The sequence below is a fragment of the Ricinus communis genome, chromosome 10, assembly GCF_019578655.1.
Source record: "Ricinus communis isolate WT05 ecotype wild-type chromosome 10, ASM1957865v1, whole genome shotgun sequence".
Lineage (NCBI taxonomy): Eukaryota > Viridiplantae > Streptophyta > Magnoliopsida > Malpighiales > Euphorbiaceae > Ricinus > Ricinus communis.
In genome coordinates, this window is record NC_063265.1 from 4,140,309 (window position 1) to 4,159,028 (window position 18,720).

The 18,720-nt window shown below is 33.7% G+C and overlaps 2 protein-coding genes across 2 annotated transcripts; both read right to left on the reverse strand.

The window, feature by feature from the left end:
• Positions 1-7,990: 7,990 nt before the first annotated feature.
• On the reverse strand, positions 7,991-9,058 carry LOC107262296. Its single transcript, XM_015727303.1, has 2 exons — positions 8,487-9,058; positions 7,991-8,270 (listed from the first exon to the last, which is right to left on the reverse strand). The coding sequence occupies exons 1-2, from the start codon at positions 9,056-9,058 to the stop codon at positions 7,991-7,993; spliced, it is 852 nt and encodes a 283-aa protein (XP_015582789.1).
• Positions 9,059-11,216: 2,158 nt separating this feature from the next.
• LOC8268288 (oxysterol-binding protein-related protein 3A) lies at positions 11,217-17,289 on the reverse strand. The gene is made up of 10 exons (XM_002532278.4): positions 16,973-17,289; positions 16,218-16,311; positions 14,794-14,910; positions 14,615-14,687; positions 14,407-14,525; positions 14,158-14,279; positions 13,377-13,553; positions 12,529-12,673; positions 11,795-11,973; positions 11,217-11,588 (listed from the first exon to the last, which is right to left on the reverse strand). The coding sequence occupies exons 1-10, from the start codon at positions 17,068-17,070 to the stop codon at positions 11,342-11,344; spliced, it is 1,371 nt and encodes a 456-aa protein (XP_002532324.1). The 5' UTR covers positions 17,071-17,289; the 3' UTR covers positions 11,217-11,341.
• Positions 17,290-18,720: the final 1,431 nt, after the last annotated feature.

Consider the following 18,720-nt stretch of genomic DNA (forward strand, 5'->3'; position numbering starts at 1 on the left):
TATATAATATTTGGTTGAAATTCATAAAAGAATTTATTTCTTTTGAAAGAAAAAATATGAGAGATAAAATAAAATAGAAATTATTAAGTTGAAAGAGATATTTAATGTTATGGAATGTATTCACAAACTAATGTAGAATTCATTTAGAAATTCTACCTATTTTATTAGAATTTAGTTTAGCTATAACAAATTTCATATAAATTTGATTGTGTAGAATACTAAATTCACTTTAATTCCATTTAAAGTATATAAATTTTAGATTCACAAATGAATTCCATAAATTTTAATGGATTTCAACCAAACACCATGTTAATGAAAAAAAAAAAAGAAATTAAAAAGGAGTTATTAGTACAAGATTAAATAACTTTATTAATTGAAAGTGAGGATATGGATTTGGAGATTTCTACAATTCACTCTAATAAATCAACTAATGTTTCATATTGTACTAGCACTTTATTAGCATAATTATCAATAAAATTATGATATAAATTTTTAATTTGAAATATCTTATTTTAATAAAAATTATTACATTATAAAAAATTGTCTTATTTAATTATTATTTTATTTTAGTAGAAACTTAATAATATTATTTTTACTATATGACTTTAAAATTTAATAGTTATAAAAAACAATTAGAAAATTTATAATACTATATAAGAAATCAATGTTAATATGTAATTAATAGGTCCAAATTATGTATATATATTTAGGATGTTCTAGTACTTTAATATATATATGATATGGTAAAAAATAAATATTTATACCTCACTTAAGCTTCATTGTTTATTTTCAGATATTATTAGCTGAAAGAAAAAAAATAGAGAAAAATACTCAAAATGGGCTTAAATAGAATTGTTATTGTCAAAGACTGAAGATTAAGACATATGGATCTCTTATTTGCTATGCTAGCTAAATTATACAAGGCCCAAGGGGGGGCATTTTACTCATTTTGTATTATTATTAGGATTTATATTAAGAGTTATTTATGGGATAATATTTGATGGAGATAATGACACCTATAGTATTATCTATTATTTAGACTTATTTTGAGTGTACTTATTTTTTGAGAGACTTATTTACAGGAGAACTCTTATATATATATATATATATCCATAAATCTAGTTTTAGAAGGAGGATGAGAGTTTTCTTCTATAGCTCTATATTACATCTCCTACCTATTCGTCCACCGTTCTTATCTTTGCAATTCTCTGCAGATTTTCAAAAACATTTAAGTTTTAATTTCATTGTTCTTTTAGGATCTAAAAAGTTTTTCAAGAAGTGGAGAATGATGATCGACATATCTTGAAATTTTAGATCTAGATGGAGCTTTTATTTTCAGTCTTATTTTATGTCTTTCTATTTAATATCATATGATCATTGGATTAAATATGTTAGGCTAGTTTTCTTAAATGTTTAGTTTAGTAATTTTGCTTATTTATAAATCTTGTTATTTATTTATTTAATGAGTGAATTCTTTACTTTCATTTCTTTATTAGTTTCAGTTATTATTATTAGTTAACTATCATATTAATTTAGCAATAATAATTATAAAAATATTTAGGTTGAATGTATTAGAGACCCTATTTTTGCTTCAATCTATGTTGGTAGAAGAAACTTTAGTTGCATCATTAGCTTGAGTGGCTAAAGGAAAAGGCACATCACTATCTCATTCATTAGATTTAAGCTTAAAGTAAAACAAGGAGATTACTAAGTAAATAGCTAGGCTAAATACTGTTTTTAACATATAATTTCATACATCATATCATTGCATATTTACTTTATAGTTTATTTTACTTTCCTTTATAAATATTTTATTCTCTCAAAATACTAGTTTAGAGTGTTTAGATTTACATTTAGCTTTTTGTGTTGATATTAGTCTTTATAATAAGTGGCCTCATAGTTTTTTGAGAGATCGACTTCGAGGTGAATTGCCGTATTACTATAAGAACGGTTCATGCACTTGCAAGTACTCACTTAGACACATCAGTAATCACTAATTTTTTATTATATTTAGTTACCATTTTATTTTAATAAGGATTTAGTAATATTATTTATTTAGTTTTGCTAATGTGTAGCTATGATAATTTTATAATTTAAATTTTTAGTTTAAAGTATCTTATTTTAATTATTAATATGTTATATTATAAAAAAATTATATTTAACTATTATTTTATGTTAATAAGTACTTAATATTTTCATTTTACTTAGCTTAATGGGAAAAAAAATCTAAATTTTGCACTTTTTATCAAATCTAGTACGTAGTTTTTAAATTTTCAATTCTAATGCTATACTTTAATATTAATTTTAATTTTAGTATTTAATAAAAATATCTGTCAAATCTGCTAACTTAGCGTAAACTTCGACAATAACAAAAAAGAATCGAGTCAATATTGGAGTTGTTGATACGTTCCATTACTAAAATACTATTATTAAAATGCATAAATTAGTTTTTTTCTTTTCTTAATTTTTGAATTTTATTAATCTTATGTGCTTAAATAATAATATTTTAATAGTGAGGGTGTTGACTGAATTTCTCATTTGTATTGTTGTTGTCGAAGTTCGCGCCACGTCAACAAATTTTGTTGATAATTTCATCAAAGGTTAAAATCGAAATCAATGTTAAAATTTGATGCTAAAATTGAAAATTTGAATAGTACATACCGGATTTGATAATAAGTACAAAGTATAGGAATTTTTTTGGCAATTAAGCCATTTTACTTAATAACTTTAAAATCTAATAGTCATAAAAGAATAATTAAAAATAAATATATAATAAATTAGTGGCATTATATAATTACTATTTTTTTATTATATTTGACTATCATTTTATTTTAATAAACACTTAATTATATCATCTTATTTTATTAGTATTTAATATTAGAATGCTTTTAATATTATCATTTTATTTTATTAACACTGAATGTCAATAATAAAGTATTATATAACCGCATTAAAACTACATGTATTTATTTATCAAAACTCTATATCATGTGGCTCTATAAAATATTGCAAAATAGAGTAAGCTCGAGGCTGGATAAGGATCGCAAACTACGACCAAGACAGCACACCTAGCCTGGGGGTCCTTTGTTCTTTAAATCCCGATGAGCCGAGCTAGCCCTTTTGTATTTAAGAATAAACAGATCGTAGCTTAGCTAAGGAACTATTGCCAAAGGATCAAATAAGAGAGAGAGAGCTCAGAAAGCTATAAGTATTAGAACACAGAAATTTTATTTATCAGAAGAAGGAAGGAAGCTTGCCCCCTCATTACAACCAGGGCCTCTTTAAATAGGGACTTGAGGCTCACTAAGTGACAGGGCTTGTACATTACACATTTCAAGGAAACCTAACTGTTCACACCACGTGATTGGCTTCCAGGACATACTTCCTGAGACGTCACTATCATGACAAAAATACCTTTTTTTTTAGAACACAAGACTATGACAATACATAAAGACTATGACAATACATAATTTTACCCCAATTTTTGCAACTGTAACTGAGACACGACAACACTTATTGTATTAGTGAGAGGGAGAGAGGTCCAGATTCTGCCAGTCTTATTATTAACATCACCATAAAGATGTTTGTACCATGGACCAGTGTTGATGTTGTCTAGCTCTTTATTATCTTCCAGTGGCTGGAAATCTTGCATTAGTGCATCCTATTCCTCTTGAGAGAGTGTGGGGTCATCCTGGGGTGTTGGCAATGTGGGAGATCGTGGCACTACATCCATCCATTGCTGTGTGCAGATGAGTGGAGTGGAAATGACCATGTCTTCCTGCTGGTTCTTAACTCTGAGTGCAAGATCCAGTTCCGCCATAACCTGAGGTGCCTGATGCAGAGGCCGATCAATGGTTTTCCAATGGTAACATATATTTTGAGTGGCATATGATCCTTCAATAACCTGGAAATAGGGTCTGTGGATAATAAAAATTACTCGATATTCTGATGCTCGAGCATTGTTATCAGTGAAAAGTTTATTTTTATGGATTAATTTTAACAGGTCAACCTTCCATTGATATTTAGTCCGAAACCAAGTAAGATACTGCCAAGGCAATGTTCCGTTATTGGTGTCAATATTAAGAAAGTACAGGAGGTCCATAAGAGGAACTTTAATTGCATGATAACAGAAGGTAGAGATGCACCATAAGAACCAAAGTTCTTCTTGTATCTGAGGATGTGAGGGGGTGAGGTGATAAACCAATCTCCATGGGTGATCAGGGTAAAAGAAATATGGACTCATTGGAATTTTAAAAGTTTGTTGAATGACGGAGAGGTAATGGAACATCATATTTCTGGCAAAATTACTGACTTGTTTTGAAGTCAGTCTTGGAGGTAGGGTTGGAGGAGATGGTGGCTGAGTTGGAATGGATGAAGATGATCCTTTGTTTTTGAGTGAGGCCATGAAGTTGATTGGAAGATCAAAAGTGGACATCAGGTGAATCACTGGTTGGGGACTAGGCTTAAAGAGTCTAGATAAGAAATCCGGAATCACATTCTTGGTCCCTTTTATATGCTGGACTTCAAAGTCATATTTGCTGAACCAGGACTTCAATTTTAGCAATTATGCTTTAGGAATAGTTTTCTAATTGAATTCAAGAATCTTTGAAAAAGAGGAGTTGTCCATCCTTACAGTGAAATATTGGCTGATGAGAAAGAATTCAAACTTTTTTATGCCGTATTTGACTGTAAAAATCTCCTTGTACGTTGAATAGTAATGTATTTCTACTTTAGAAAAGGTTCCTAATACATATCCACACAACCTTTCCTTTCCATCAAGATTCTCGAGCAATATTGCTCCCCATGCATAGTCAGATGCATCTGTTTGGAGTATTAATTTTCCTGTTGAGGGTATCGTCAGTGCAGGCGGATCCCGGGCCAGTTCTTTTAATTTTTTGACAGCTATAGTTTACTCTACAGACCATGGAGGAGGAGGATTCTTTAGCATTTTTGAGAGATGAAATGTATATTTGGACAAATGGGGTAGGACATCTCTGACATAGTTAAGAATCTCGAGAAATTGTTGGATCTGCTTTACTGAAAGATTCTCATCAGGAAAATTTTTCAATTCTTCAGTGAGTTAGGGACCATAAGTGTATTGTCCATCTTTAAAATGCATGCCAAGAAACTCAATTTTCTTTTATCTAATAATGCTCTTCTTTTCAGAAAGCATGATTCCATATTTTTGGACAATTGCCAGAAAATGCTGTAGAAGTTCATGATGAGCATCCTCTGTTTCTGAGAATAGTAGTATGTCATCAATATAAATAAGGGCCGAATGCAAAATGGGCTGAAACACTTGCACCATGGTCTTTTAGAACAGTGATGGGGCTGTTTTGAGCCCAAATGGCATGACCGTCCACTGATATTGGGCATTCGGAATGCAGAATGTTATTTTATGCCTGTCAGCTGGGTTTATGCCCAATTGCTAGAAGCCTGCCTTTAAATCAAACTTTGAATAGTATCGGGCTTTCTGGATGTGGACTTTGAGGTTTGAGATCCTTGGAAGAGGAAATTTGTTATCCTACAGAAAATAGTTTAGAGGCTTGTAATCAATAACAAACCGCTTTTTTCCTCTAAGTTTCTCCGATCTTTTTTCAACATAAAATGTCTGGCAAGCCCACTAAGATGTTGTGGGTTCAATGAGACCTTGCTGAAGGAGTTCTAAGCATTCTGACCTGCTAAATCTGATAGAGACATTCCAGGGTGGTTCGCCCTGGTAGGATTCACATCTTCATTAAGTTCGAAGTTCACATCTTCATTAAGTTCAAAAGGTAGCTTAATCAAAAATTGTGGATTCTTCCAGAGTGGCTGAGGATGCTGAAAATGAGCATGTGATTCTGGACAAAATTATAAGAACTTTTCCTTGTATTCTAAGAAAGGTCCTTCTACATCTGAGATAGCAAACAGATTACTGGTATCTGTATATGGATGGAATTACCTCTTGAATTTAATACCTGTAGGGAGGATTCGTAACTTTGCAGTCTGATGATAAATGTCAAATCCGATCAAGAGGTCCTTGTTTGGCAATTCTGATCCAATAACATGCGTCCAGATAACACAATTTGGAAAAAACTGTATACCTATCCGTTGTCTTATAATCAGGGTTGTCCTAAAAATCTCTCCATTAGCTGCCTTAAATCTATTCTCTTAGTATTGCTAACATTCTTGTGGAAGAATATACGGGTTCATTATGCTTTTTTGGCCCCAGTGTCAAAGAAAGCAATTATTGTCACTGGCTTAGCATATTTCGAAGGCAAGACCTCAACAGGCACATAAGGAATGGGAGGCTCTGGTTGAGCTGCAAATTGGGTAGACTCAGGAGCCAAGCTAGGAGATAATGGATACTGCATTACATCCGCTAGGATGTTATCAATATTTTTCACCTGTAAATCCATCATTAGAACTGGAATTTCTTCTGATTCTGAAGATGAATCATCTTCCGATGAATTAGAATCTTGATGTATTTCTACTCCAAAAAGACTATCACTAGTCGGGACGTCTTGTTCGGAGAGGAGAGACTCAATATCTTCTTCGAAATTTTCTGGCAATGACAATGTCATGCTTACATGCTGGACCATTTTAGCTGTCTTATCTGGGTTTTTAGGACAATTTTTTGCAAAATGTTCTTCCTTTTTGCAAATGTAGCATCTTGAGGACTTGGTGCTTTTATCTTTTTTTTTTTTAAAGTAACAGAATTTCTTAGAATGAGTCTTGTTCCTCTTCTTGCTTTCTTTGTAATGTTTGAAAGAGGATTTGTAATTTTTTGTACTGGAACACCTTGAACATGTGCAATTTGAAGATTTGCACTTGATTTTTAGATGATCTCTATTACATGCCTGCTTTGTAAGAGTACCTTGAGACTGTAATGACTTGAAGAATTCTTGTAACTCACACAGTCTTTTGAGTGTTGCCAGCGTAAATTGCCATATTTCTCCAAAAGTTATAGCATTTACTACTCTTTTAGTTGCATTGATGGATGAATGAATTTCAGGCTGAAGTTCTTCTGGAAGGGACGAAATGAAAGAATACTTTAAAGTATCATCACTTTCATTTCCACTAATTGCATAATACAGCTTTGACATTGCCATATAATGCTTTTCTAGATCCTTTTTCTTCAAAGAACAACACCTTCAATTAAAGTACTCCTGCTTCTGCTGCTTGATAATCATATCAACATCTCCAAAAAATTGGTTGTGAAGTAATGTCATTGTTGTCGCTGCAAAAGGCATAGTAGTGAATTGCATCTGCACATACTCAGATTGGTTCTGGAACCAATCTCTGAGACTTCTAGTAAACCTAGTGGTAAACTCAGTAAGGATCTTTTTGAGACTAGCATTTTCATAGGACATTTGTAAGTCAAACCATGCTAGAAATTCTGACATCATGTCCTTCCATTTGGAAGGTGGAATATCATCCAATATGAACCATGGTCCTGAGGAGGGCACTAGGTTTAGGAGTCGATATAGGCATAAAAGGAGAATAATCATCAGAAGGATCTTCAACAATAGGTTCATGTTGTAATTGCTGAGTATTCATTAAGATTTCTGAAATATCAGCCATTTCAGAATCTTTTGAAGTGTCAGAGTCATAAGCTCCAATCATCAACTGTTGTGGTGTTTTGCTCTTATATGAAGCCTGGGTTTTCTGGGCAGAAGTTTGTGCTCTTGCATTTAGATGGTGGAAAGTTCCAAAAGGTAACTTGGTCACTGGTTCTAATGGTGAAGGTGAGAACAGAGAGAAACCTTGTCGGAAGGGAGGAGTCACAGTTAAGGATGATGAGGCTGCGGATGAAAATATAGGAATTTCAGGAGACCTTTTCTTTAGATCATACTCAATATGCTCTATCTGACGTTTAAGGTTCATGATCTCTTTTTCCTTTTGTCGGAAGGCTGATGATATCGGCTAAGGAGTTTTCAATTCCTTATCTAAAGCCTGGTATCTATTTTGCAGAGAAAAATACAATTGGAAGACTTCCGTTGAATAATTATCAAGCTTTTGATCTATCTTGTGAGCCAAATGGAGAGCTTGATCTAATTTTCTTTAAATAAGAGTTCTGGACTATTGAATTAGAAGTCTGCCAATTCAGTACTTCTTCTGGCGGAGTAAGAGGCTCTAAAGTCCCTGATGAAGTAACCTTTGAGGGGGTGATCTTAGATCTTTTATTTTCTGAATTCCCTAGAGGAGGGAAATCTTCAGGCTGGAACATGAAACAGTTTTGAATTATTTGGGGTGCCTGGACTGCTGGCAAATCAGAGTAATTCTCCTGTCTGCAAGTAGTAGAAGGCTTATGTCCAAAGAAAATTCCTTTTTGAGCCAAAAATACCTTCATCTCATGATAAGTAATGTCAAGGATGGTCTTTCCTTCTTTTGCAAGAAGTTCCAAAGCTTCCTTATACACAGGAAAAGGAGATTTATTCTGCTTTTCTTTTTGCTGTTTTTTGTGGATGCCAATCCAAGGACCGTCTGAATTTCGGTCATCTTACCTGGGTTTCTTAACTAAACACGGAGTTTCTGGATACATGGCTCTTGAGGTTTTCCTAGGGTGTTGAGAACACGGTTCAGCAAAATCAAGGTCATCTTTGCAGGTGCAGCCTGGTTCACATATTTCTGGGTCAATATCCCAGATGAAATGTCCCTTAATCCTTGCTGTATAGATATGATGTCCAGAGGATTGGAAAGAATGAATGGGGATCTTCTCTCTAGGTCTGGACACAGGTTGAATCATCGAAGCTTGGAAAATAGAGAGAGCAGAAGAAGATTCTTCTATTTTTGTAAAAATTATTTTCACAGTACCATCCTTTTGTGTGACAAAAAGAGGATCAGTAGCCTGAACAAGCTTAGCTTGAGATGCATGGAGTTTCTCGTAATTTGTCACCCATTCAGTTGGAATTAGCTTTTGTAGGTCTTCTCTTTCCAACTGCCTTGGGGTTTGAACTATTGTAGGGACTTGACCAGAATCTGCCATGATAAATAAGGCATCAAAAGTGGCTTGAAAGCCTGGGATTTGTAAATTAAAGGCACGATCTTGGAGTCTGTAGATAATTTGGTGGTGCATGGTTGCGGAGAGAACATCAATCACTTGGTTAGCTCTAGTGATTTGAACTTGGACTTTGAGTAAGGATCATTAAGAGATAAATTAAAATTTGGGAAGAAAGTCAGGACAACACTTTCGGTGTTAAGTGTTTTGACAATAGTCCCGATCACTGCATGTTCGTATCTGAGGTACCTGGTGTCCAAGAGAGACATTAGAGCCGTAACAGGTAAACCCATTCTGCCATGATAAGAGAGTACGAGCCTGACAGCTCCAAGATGGAGATGAGTGTACTCCTATTTCTTCCACTGCTCTATAAAGGAAGTGGGGATCTCTAGAGTAACATGTTGTTCCTGAGTGGTGGAAGTAAGGGAACATTGTGAAAGTGAGGAAGATTGGACATACTCTTTAACAGACAAGAGTTGCTTGTAAATGATTTGGTTAAAAGTCTTTCGAACAAAGTTTTGCTTCTTGAAAATGTTATATGGATTGATAATGGGCACAGGGGTGTTTTCTATTTGGACATTTTCAGGAATATGGGAAATCTCCACAAGGTGATCTATCTTATTTGATACAGTCTTTTTACAAGAAGGGGAGAGTTGTAGATTAGAAGTATGGGTAGTGATTTCTAAAGTCATGATGACCAGGTTCTCTTCTCAACCACCTAAGGCTCTGATACCAAAACAGGTCGAGAGCTGCTTATTCCCAAATACTCATGCTGTAAGCTCGAGGCTGGATAAGAATTGCAAACTACCACCAAGACGGCACATCTAGATAAGAAGGAAAACATTTTAGATTTGATTCCATTTAACAACTAATTAAGTTGTTAGGAAACATATGAAACTGGGATATTTCACTAGGCAAAACAGAAAAGAAGTATTCTTGGTGCATGCTTTTCTATAAAAAGAATAAATAAAAATAAATAAAAAATGGAAGAGTGATGTGCAAAAGGATATCATGATGTCCAAGTGGTGAATTTTTTATTAACATGGTCAAAGAGACCGGCTTTCCAGAAAGACCTGTCATCTCTACGTGCTTGCTAAACAAAAAGGCCTATTGTTTTTCGGCTAAAGTGTCAATTTAGCCTGAATTTACGATTAATAAGTAATTAGATTATATTTTAATAGCCAATTTTTTTTAAGTAATTTACTAAAAATGGTCAGTTAACTCCAATTAAACATTTAATCTATAATAAAAATTCAACATAATTCCAAATTCAAAGAAATTGATCCTTGAGCTGTCATTGCGCTATATAATTGTGTCCTAAATTGGCATAAACGACAAATTTTTGGGAAACTTGAACAATGTTAAATCATTTAAATTCTTTTTTACAAGTAAACGGATTAAAGGAAGCATTTCAAGTTCTAGTAAATGCTCCATACTATCTAATAAGAAACAACTTGATTCAGTCTATCCCTATTGCATCTCTTTTTCTTACTCATTTTCTTAAGAGGCTTGATATAGAAAAAATAAGGGTCTTAAATTCCATTTATATTTACATGATTTAAAGCCCTTGCTTCCCACATGACTTTCTTTTATTTTTTTAATTTCCCATTAAATAGTTTCAAAAATAACATTCAGAAATATCTGATTTAAAACAAAAACAGATTTTGAGAAATTTTTTATAAAATAAAGAATGATTGAAAAAAAATTAAAAATGAATAAACCAAACTGGACAACAATGGCTAAAATTACATATTTTGCTATGTTGCTAATCATTCACAGAACTATATCTAAAAGCTAGAAATTTCTAAATTTGTTATTTTATCTATATAAACCCAAGAGTTCGTGAAAGCAAAAACAATATCAAAATTCGATGTGGAACATATCAAGAAAAGAATTTGTTTGCCTTATGATATAAAATTTCAAGGCCGATAGTCCGTCCGCTTCAGAATTACCCAAAATCATTTCCACTAGTCCTTTCAGGTGTATCAAAGATGATTGCCCCACAGAGTTCAGGAAAAATATAAAATGCTACAACAAAACAGGCCCCCAGGGTTCATAAATGAACACAAGCAGCTATTTTGCTGCATCCATAATTTGGGCCTCAGTTTTATATGATGTCTCAACTTATGGCTACCACTAACTGGAGATTGCTCAACCACATTTAATTACAAAATTTCTCAAACTTGAGACCCGACAAATAAGAACCATACTGATGCTTAGATAATGGAAACTAAAGGAGACAAGAAAACTGCAAATCGTATTCAAAATGCTGTCATTATGACATTTAGGTAAAACACTATCAAGACTGGATAATTAAATAATTAAAAAATATGATACAGGCAAACAATGACAAAGCAATGCTCATTCAGCAGCTGCACTGTCGTATTGCCAAGGGTTGAATTCTATTGAGCCAAAATGAATTTCCTCAATGCTATCTGAGCTATCTACAGCAGAGCGATGCTCAGTATACTTGCCATTGTACTGATACACTTCCAAGTCACCCCATGGAGTAGGGTGAATTTCGCTGGTTTGATCAAACCATTTTGGAACAAACTGTTGACCCTTGGCCTCTCGGTTTCTCTTCTCAGCTCTCTGTCTCTCCTCCAGACTATAACAAAAGGCAACCATAGCAAGGTCTTAATTTCAATTTTTCAGATAGTCAAACAAAATGTTTGTCTTTAGCCAATAAAAATAGATCAGCACGTAATTAACTGTATAAGAAAGATAATACGCGGATGCAGACAGGCGTGCGCACAAACACATTATGTGTGTGTGTGTGTGTGGAGAGAGAGAGAGAGAGAGAGAGAGAGAGACCTGCTCTTCTCATGACCAGCTTTAGATAGATCACCCTTCTCAAGAGCATATCTATCAGGACGTAAACGAGAATCCGATGCTAGTAACTTCTTTGGAGCAGTGTCAAAGCTGTTGATCTTGTGCGCAAAATGTGTGAACTGATATTTGTCATTTTTTGGAGCTTCTGCAACCCTCCAGACCTGCAAAACAGAAATAACAGGATTATGCCTATTGAGTGGGTTCATAATAAGTTATTTTACCAACCCAAACCACAGATAATTAATCACTATGACTACTAACAACCAAAAAAACCAGCTTGAAGGTACAGGCTAAAGCCATAGTAGAATACAATGAAAATTTAAAAATAGTTTCACCAAATAAGCGAAACTGATAATTCAGATGTAAATCCAAACCTCGAATTCCTAAAAGATCTATGTATTCATAAGATTATGTAATTTCCATAAACAATATTTCAAATATTTATCAGAATGTGCATACCCCAAAAGTATAGACCAGCATATCTATACAAAACAATATGATACTCTACAAAATTGAGTTGAAGACTAGTCATACTTGCACCCTTACACATGGTATCCCAGTATAACGACTCTAGTACTAGAAAAACTATAGGGACGCTAATATCAGCAAATTAAAAGGTACTAGCAACCAAAGTAAATTAACTGCTAAAAAGAAAGGGAGAAAACAATTATAATTAACTGCCCAAAAGAAAAGAAGAAAACAGTGATAAAGCTAACCTCCTTTAGTTCAGTGCCTGGGCGTGGTTCTCCTTCCAGGTCACAAGGCTGATAGCTCATTGACTCGTTCCATTTTCCTGTCATCAATACCTTGGGCTCCTCAGCCGAATTATATACGTATCCATCCACTTCATAGCGACCAGCACTATAAAAGTTTATAGCAACAACAAAAGGAAAGTTTTTAAGAGAAAAGAGACAATTTTATGAATAAGCACAGCTAACACTCTCATCAAATGCAAGTGCCCATGCATGAGAAGCCTCAATGTGAGTCCTCTCACCTAGAATAGATAACCAGCTTAATCCAGGACTGAGACATGCCAATAACAATGTATAAATACTACAGATGGTAGTACACAAAAGAAATCAAGACAAATAGAAGAATGTGATAATAGTTGGACTTCAAAACAAACAAAGACATGATGTCTATGACAGTACAAAATGGTCTTCTGTTAGATCCACATCCTAGGATATTAGGAAGGACTTACAAAAAAGAAAAGAAGAAAAAAAAAACTAACGCAGATAGGATATATTAGCACAGCAAAACAATTACCGAAAGTTTAAGGCGCCCAGGAAAAGGGCCGAGGAATATGAGGCTCGTTTATCAAAATATGTAAATTGCTAATAAGAGTAGTTATAAAGGTTGCACCCACAGCATGGGAAACAAGGTGCAAAAAAGAAAGCATGCCTGATAAATATGAAAAATCACTTAGAAGAGCCCCAGATATAGTGTCAGGCTGCCTAGGGCAAATAGCCCAGGGCTTAATTGATCCTAGAGCCTGGTTAAATATTAACAACTATATACATGAGAACAGAAGAAACAAACACTATCTGAAGGGAAGCAGTCATACCCAAACCAACCACAAGGTTGAAAGTACAGTACAACTTTGTCCCCAGTTGTCATGTTTGTCAAGACCATCTCCCCAGGTGAGTCGATCCAAGTTCGTCCGAATATTAAGTTGCTGACTTTTGTGAGAGGAGGCACCAAATCTAGAACTACACCATCCCTTTTTAGGGTTACACGTGTCCTGCATATATTTGTATTTAGAAATTCAGACATGTAAATCTGCATTATATAGAAGAAGTAATCAGACAAGCTATATATAAGGAATAATCATGCTTTTCCATGACTATTGACTGCAGACACTAAACCTTCAAAGGAATCTCAGATGACAAATCATAATTGTTAATAGTGTGGACTCATCAATTTTTCCTGCTAATCAGACTTACTTATATAACATTTCGATCCAAATCCCTAAACTAGCAGACCTGCAATTCTAGCTGAGAATTATGACTGCAGGTTTACTGACTCGAGGAATCAATGAGCAGAAAGCTTCTATTTTCATTCATCTCTTTTTTAATCACTGCCTTATTCTAACATATGCCAGAAAAGGATAAAGGGGGGAAAATAGTCAGCCTAAAAACATCAGACCTTGAAGAATCTCCACAGAATTTTGTTTCATTAACCAAAAAATCTTGTAAATTTTATCTTTCTAAATAACAAGTGCATCAGTGTTCACGCTTTAACAACATTCTTACAACTAGGTAGATAAACCAAGCATTTCATAAAATCAACACAATGATCACTCAAATAGCATAGCAAAAGAGACTAAGAAGACGTAGTTGTTTTACCTTCCAAGAGGATAGATCTCAATCGAGTTCCCTAGGAATTTAGTTTTGACCTTTGAAGTTATATCATATGTGAAATGCTCACTTTCAGCATGTCCAGCACTGATTGGAGGGTGATGACTAACCTGTGACATAGAAGACATAACAAAGTTATAATTAGTGCCATTATAAACAGGAACCAATCCAAGAGGAGCAAAGAGATATCCAAAGCTCAAGCTTTAGCAAAAAGAACTTTTTCCTTGAAAAATTCACCTGCTCCGATATGAATGTAAGACCACCATGATTGACCAATTCATAAGTCTCACCAAGAATTGGATTAAATGGCTTCCATGTGCGTTGGTAGGCATAGTAGACCGATATGAAAAATGATGCTGCAATCAGTCACACTATCAGCTCCGAGCCACAGAAAGCATTATGCACAGCCATAGAAACAAACATACAGATGTAAAACAGCTCATACCAGCATACACCAAACGCATGTAAGGATCCTCACATTCATCAGCAAGATCTAATAAGTGTGAGTATTCCATCAACTGCGACAAGCAGAATAGTCTGATGTAAATATTACATGAGACAACAGTATGGGAGACCCAAAAAGAATTAAAATGTAAAAAAAAATTCAAAACAAGGAACTCAAACCTCAGCCATTTTCTGCAGCATCGACATTGGCTCAAAAATAAGGACGGGAAGTGTCACCATGGATGTGACATCTGAACCTATATACTTCTGCATCATCTTCCAATAGCTGTCTCTATCCTGGAGAAAACAAGAAACTTAAGAAATGAATAAACGTGCAACTGTGAATAAACAATAACCCGTGGACCACTTGGGCCCTTATTATTCTTCTTGTTCCCTATAGGAAATTGTTTCAGGATCAGTCCATACAAGCCCTTCTGTTACTTTCAACCTAAACAGACATTTCCTTTTCTTTTTTCTCTTTCCTTCCTTATCTCTTTCTACCCTTTTCCTTCCTTCTTCGTCTTTAGTAATTTTTTTTATCCATTAATGGCTTCCAATACAGTTGCTTGAACAAAAGATTGAGAAACTTTGATTGTTATTTCACAACCTATATGCCAAAATGAAATCTATAATTGTCTGGCATTATTATGAAAGAAGCATTATTCATCAATTTTCTGCACTTGGAGGAAATAAATAGCACTTTTGCAAGGTACAAGCTTCCTTTATTCAAACTAAAAAAAGGTTGAATACAATGTTAATCTCAGTTGGATTTGGTGAGATACAACTCTCTCTTTAAAAAATTTCTGATTACTAAGAAATTCTTAATAAAAACTACACTATTACATACCTTTCTTTCTCATTTTTATCCTTTTGTTAGACAATTGAAAAAAAAACAAAAACTAATCATACTTTATCTGATGGACTGGAAGCTGTTATGGAAAAGAAAAGAAAACAAACACAAAAGAAGGAGAAGGAGAGAGAAAGAAGTAAAGAAGGAAAGAAGGAAGAAAAAGGAAAAGAAAACGTCCGCTTGGATAGAAAGTAATAGACGGCTTGCATGCATTGATTTTGAAACGACAAGCTCCTATTGGGAAAAACAAAACAGTAAGAGCTCAAGTAAATCTCAGTGGATATTTGAGGGGTTTGCCTGGACCATTTCCCTTTTATTTTTTATACTGTGCAACAGGCTAAGCAGCACTGACAATAACATTGAAATTCAAAAGAGTCCCTGGCCGACACCTTGCACAAGAATTGGGATAGAAGGAAACATGTAGAATTTCTCTTAAAGTCCATAGAAACTTAGGATCAAATTGACAGTTGAGGAAGGCACAGTACTAGTCTTGCCTTTTCCTATCCTACTGTTCCCTGCTTTTCCATTTAACCACTCTTTCTTGGGAAAAACAGTATATCCCAAAAACCTATGAAGTTGGAAAAAGCACCATAATATACTTGCTTGTTCTACCAATCAATCAATTGCACTAGCATCTGACACAAGGCCACCAGAGAAAAATATGAAGCCTTCATGCTATGCCTTGTATCCTTACCCCTTTCTTAATTAATTTCAATACCCACAGAATAAGGCAGAAAGATCATGTAATGTGTACCTCCTGTCTCCATCTTCCTCTCTTTGCTTCTTCTTCAGCATCTTCATTGCCTCCTTCAGGATTGATAACTTCTAACCCTTCATATCCCAGTAAACTGAAAAGTAAATTTTAGAAAATCAATTAGATTAACCTACTTAGAAAAGGCAAGTAACCATTTCTTCCTCACTTAACACCGACAGCAAGACCATACTACTTCCTATTACCGTATGGAAATAAGTGCTTAAACTAAAAGAAGTAAAAAATCAAACAGAAAATACAGAACTCTGGAATCTAAACTATTAATTTCCAGTCTGCTAGAACAGCATGATAATGTTTAACCAATTAAGCACTCTACAATCAAAATTATGGGTTTCCAAGTATCAAATTTGACGGATCAATTATATAACGTAACGTAGAATCAAAATTCCTTTGCTGATTCAAGGCATATATAACTGAATCGCAAATTAAAATCTATAAGACATGTTAAAACTAATGAGGGATTTATACATCGAAGAATATAGTAATTTCTATTTTAAGAAAAAACAAAGAGAGTTAAATCCAAGGTTCTCTAACAGCCATTTCCAACAAAGCTAAGTAAAATTCTAATTAATTAGATCAATTAGTTCTCAGTTAGCATCTCGAGAGGCAAATAGAAACAGAAAAAAAATTCTAAAAAAAAAATTCAAAATATGATAATCCAATCAAGAGACCAAATTTGAAAAAACTAGAAAGAAATTAGCAAAAGAAATATTGAAAAAGAAATAGATCTTGAGTACCCGTTGACTGATCTGGACATGGCGGTACCAAAATTAGAGAGACTGGAAGCGATCGATGAGAAGAATCCACCACTTTGTTTAGGATCATTAGGAGCCATCTTTTACAAACCCTAACAAAAAAATTTCCTCTTTCTGTCAGCAGCTATATATGATAAATAAAGCAGACCTCTGAGGAGAAGGAGCGAGAGCGAGAGAGATATTGAGAGGAAACGGAGAGAGACGTTTAAATTTAATCGACGAAGTTAAGATCTGTTTGTTTTATATTATAAAATTAAAAAGGAGAAAAGGAAAAGGACGAGAAGAGCACGATGCTTTTGGCTGGGATTGGCGCTTATTTGGTTTTGAAGTCAAAAAATAAATAAATGAGAGATAAAAGATACGACAATGATGATGATGGGATAGGTCCACGCGTTTCCAGAAGAGCGTGGGTGTTAAGCTTTTGATTATTACTATTAATAATCAAAATAGGCGGCTTGGTAACACGTTATACGAGCCACCTGGCCAAACCACAAGTTGCATGGTTTATTCTGGGGAGGCCTGCCTGGCTAATGGCTGCTTAGCCGGCAGTACAATAAGGTCCACTGCTTGTATCATTTTCTTCGCCGCTTACAGGGAAGACGAGAATACCTCTTAGTGCCGCAATCAGAGATCGATGAATAAAACGGTACTATTTAATAACGGAAAATTTTTATCCTAACAATAGTTTATAATTAACCATCTCACAGGATTTTAATATTTGAATCTCATATGAGTTCTATGATGAAAAAAATATTGGGAATATTCATATCTCTTGTTTTTTATCAGATTTATAGAAAAATCTTTTTTTTTCTATTTTTACTGTTTTAGAATATCAAAATATATTTTTTCAAATTTCTCAAATTATGGTTTTTAGTTAAATTTTGATCTTTTTCTGAATTTTTTAGGTAAAATAATTAAAAAATAAATAAATAACCACATTCTAAATAAAAAGTAGTATATTTAAAAATATAAAAATTATATACTAAAGATAATATTTCTTATTAGTTTTAAGATATTTATAAAAAAATTTCTTTTATAATTTATATGAAATTGTATAGAGTGAGTTACGTTTAAGACAAAAAAAATAATTTAATTACTTTATGAAAAATAGCAGAATATATTTACTAGCACCTATTGTTTCAAAGAGGTTACTCACACTTTTTAAACACTATTTCTTAGACCAACATTTGATATATCAATCGGATTTGGATTTGAGTGCAAAAACTCTGTGCAATGGCTAAAAACACCAACTATTTTCTCTTTTATACATTTTTTTTTTCTTAACAATTTATCAAGAAAAATTTTCTTCCAATCCTTTTCTTTTTCTTTAAGCTTCTAAGTCTTTTTCCCATTGAAGATCAACAAATTCTATAGACTTTTTTCTTTTTTAATATAGGTAAAATATAATAATTTAAATAATATTACTAATAATATATGTGATAGTTTGGCCTAGAGAAGCAGTCCGACGAGATCGGAAAGTGGACGTCGGGGTAAGGATAAGATGTCTGGACAATGAGCGGTTTCTGGTAGGGTTCTAGAATGGCAGCACTCTAAGATACGAGAATACATGAATGAATCGAATTGCATATCAAAATATGATGAAAATGGTTGATAACATATATATAAAGAGTTGAAACTAATCACATGAAGCACGTTTTTATTGTTTAGTTGTGGAGTTATAGGAATTCTAAAGGAACTCTAAAGTTAAACGTGTTTAGTTCGGAAAAATT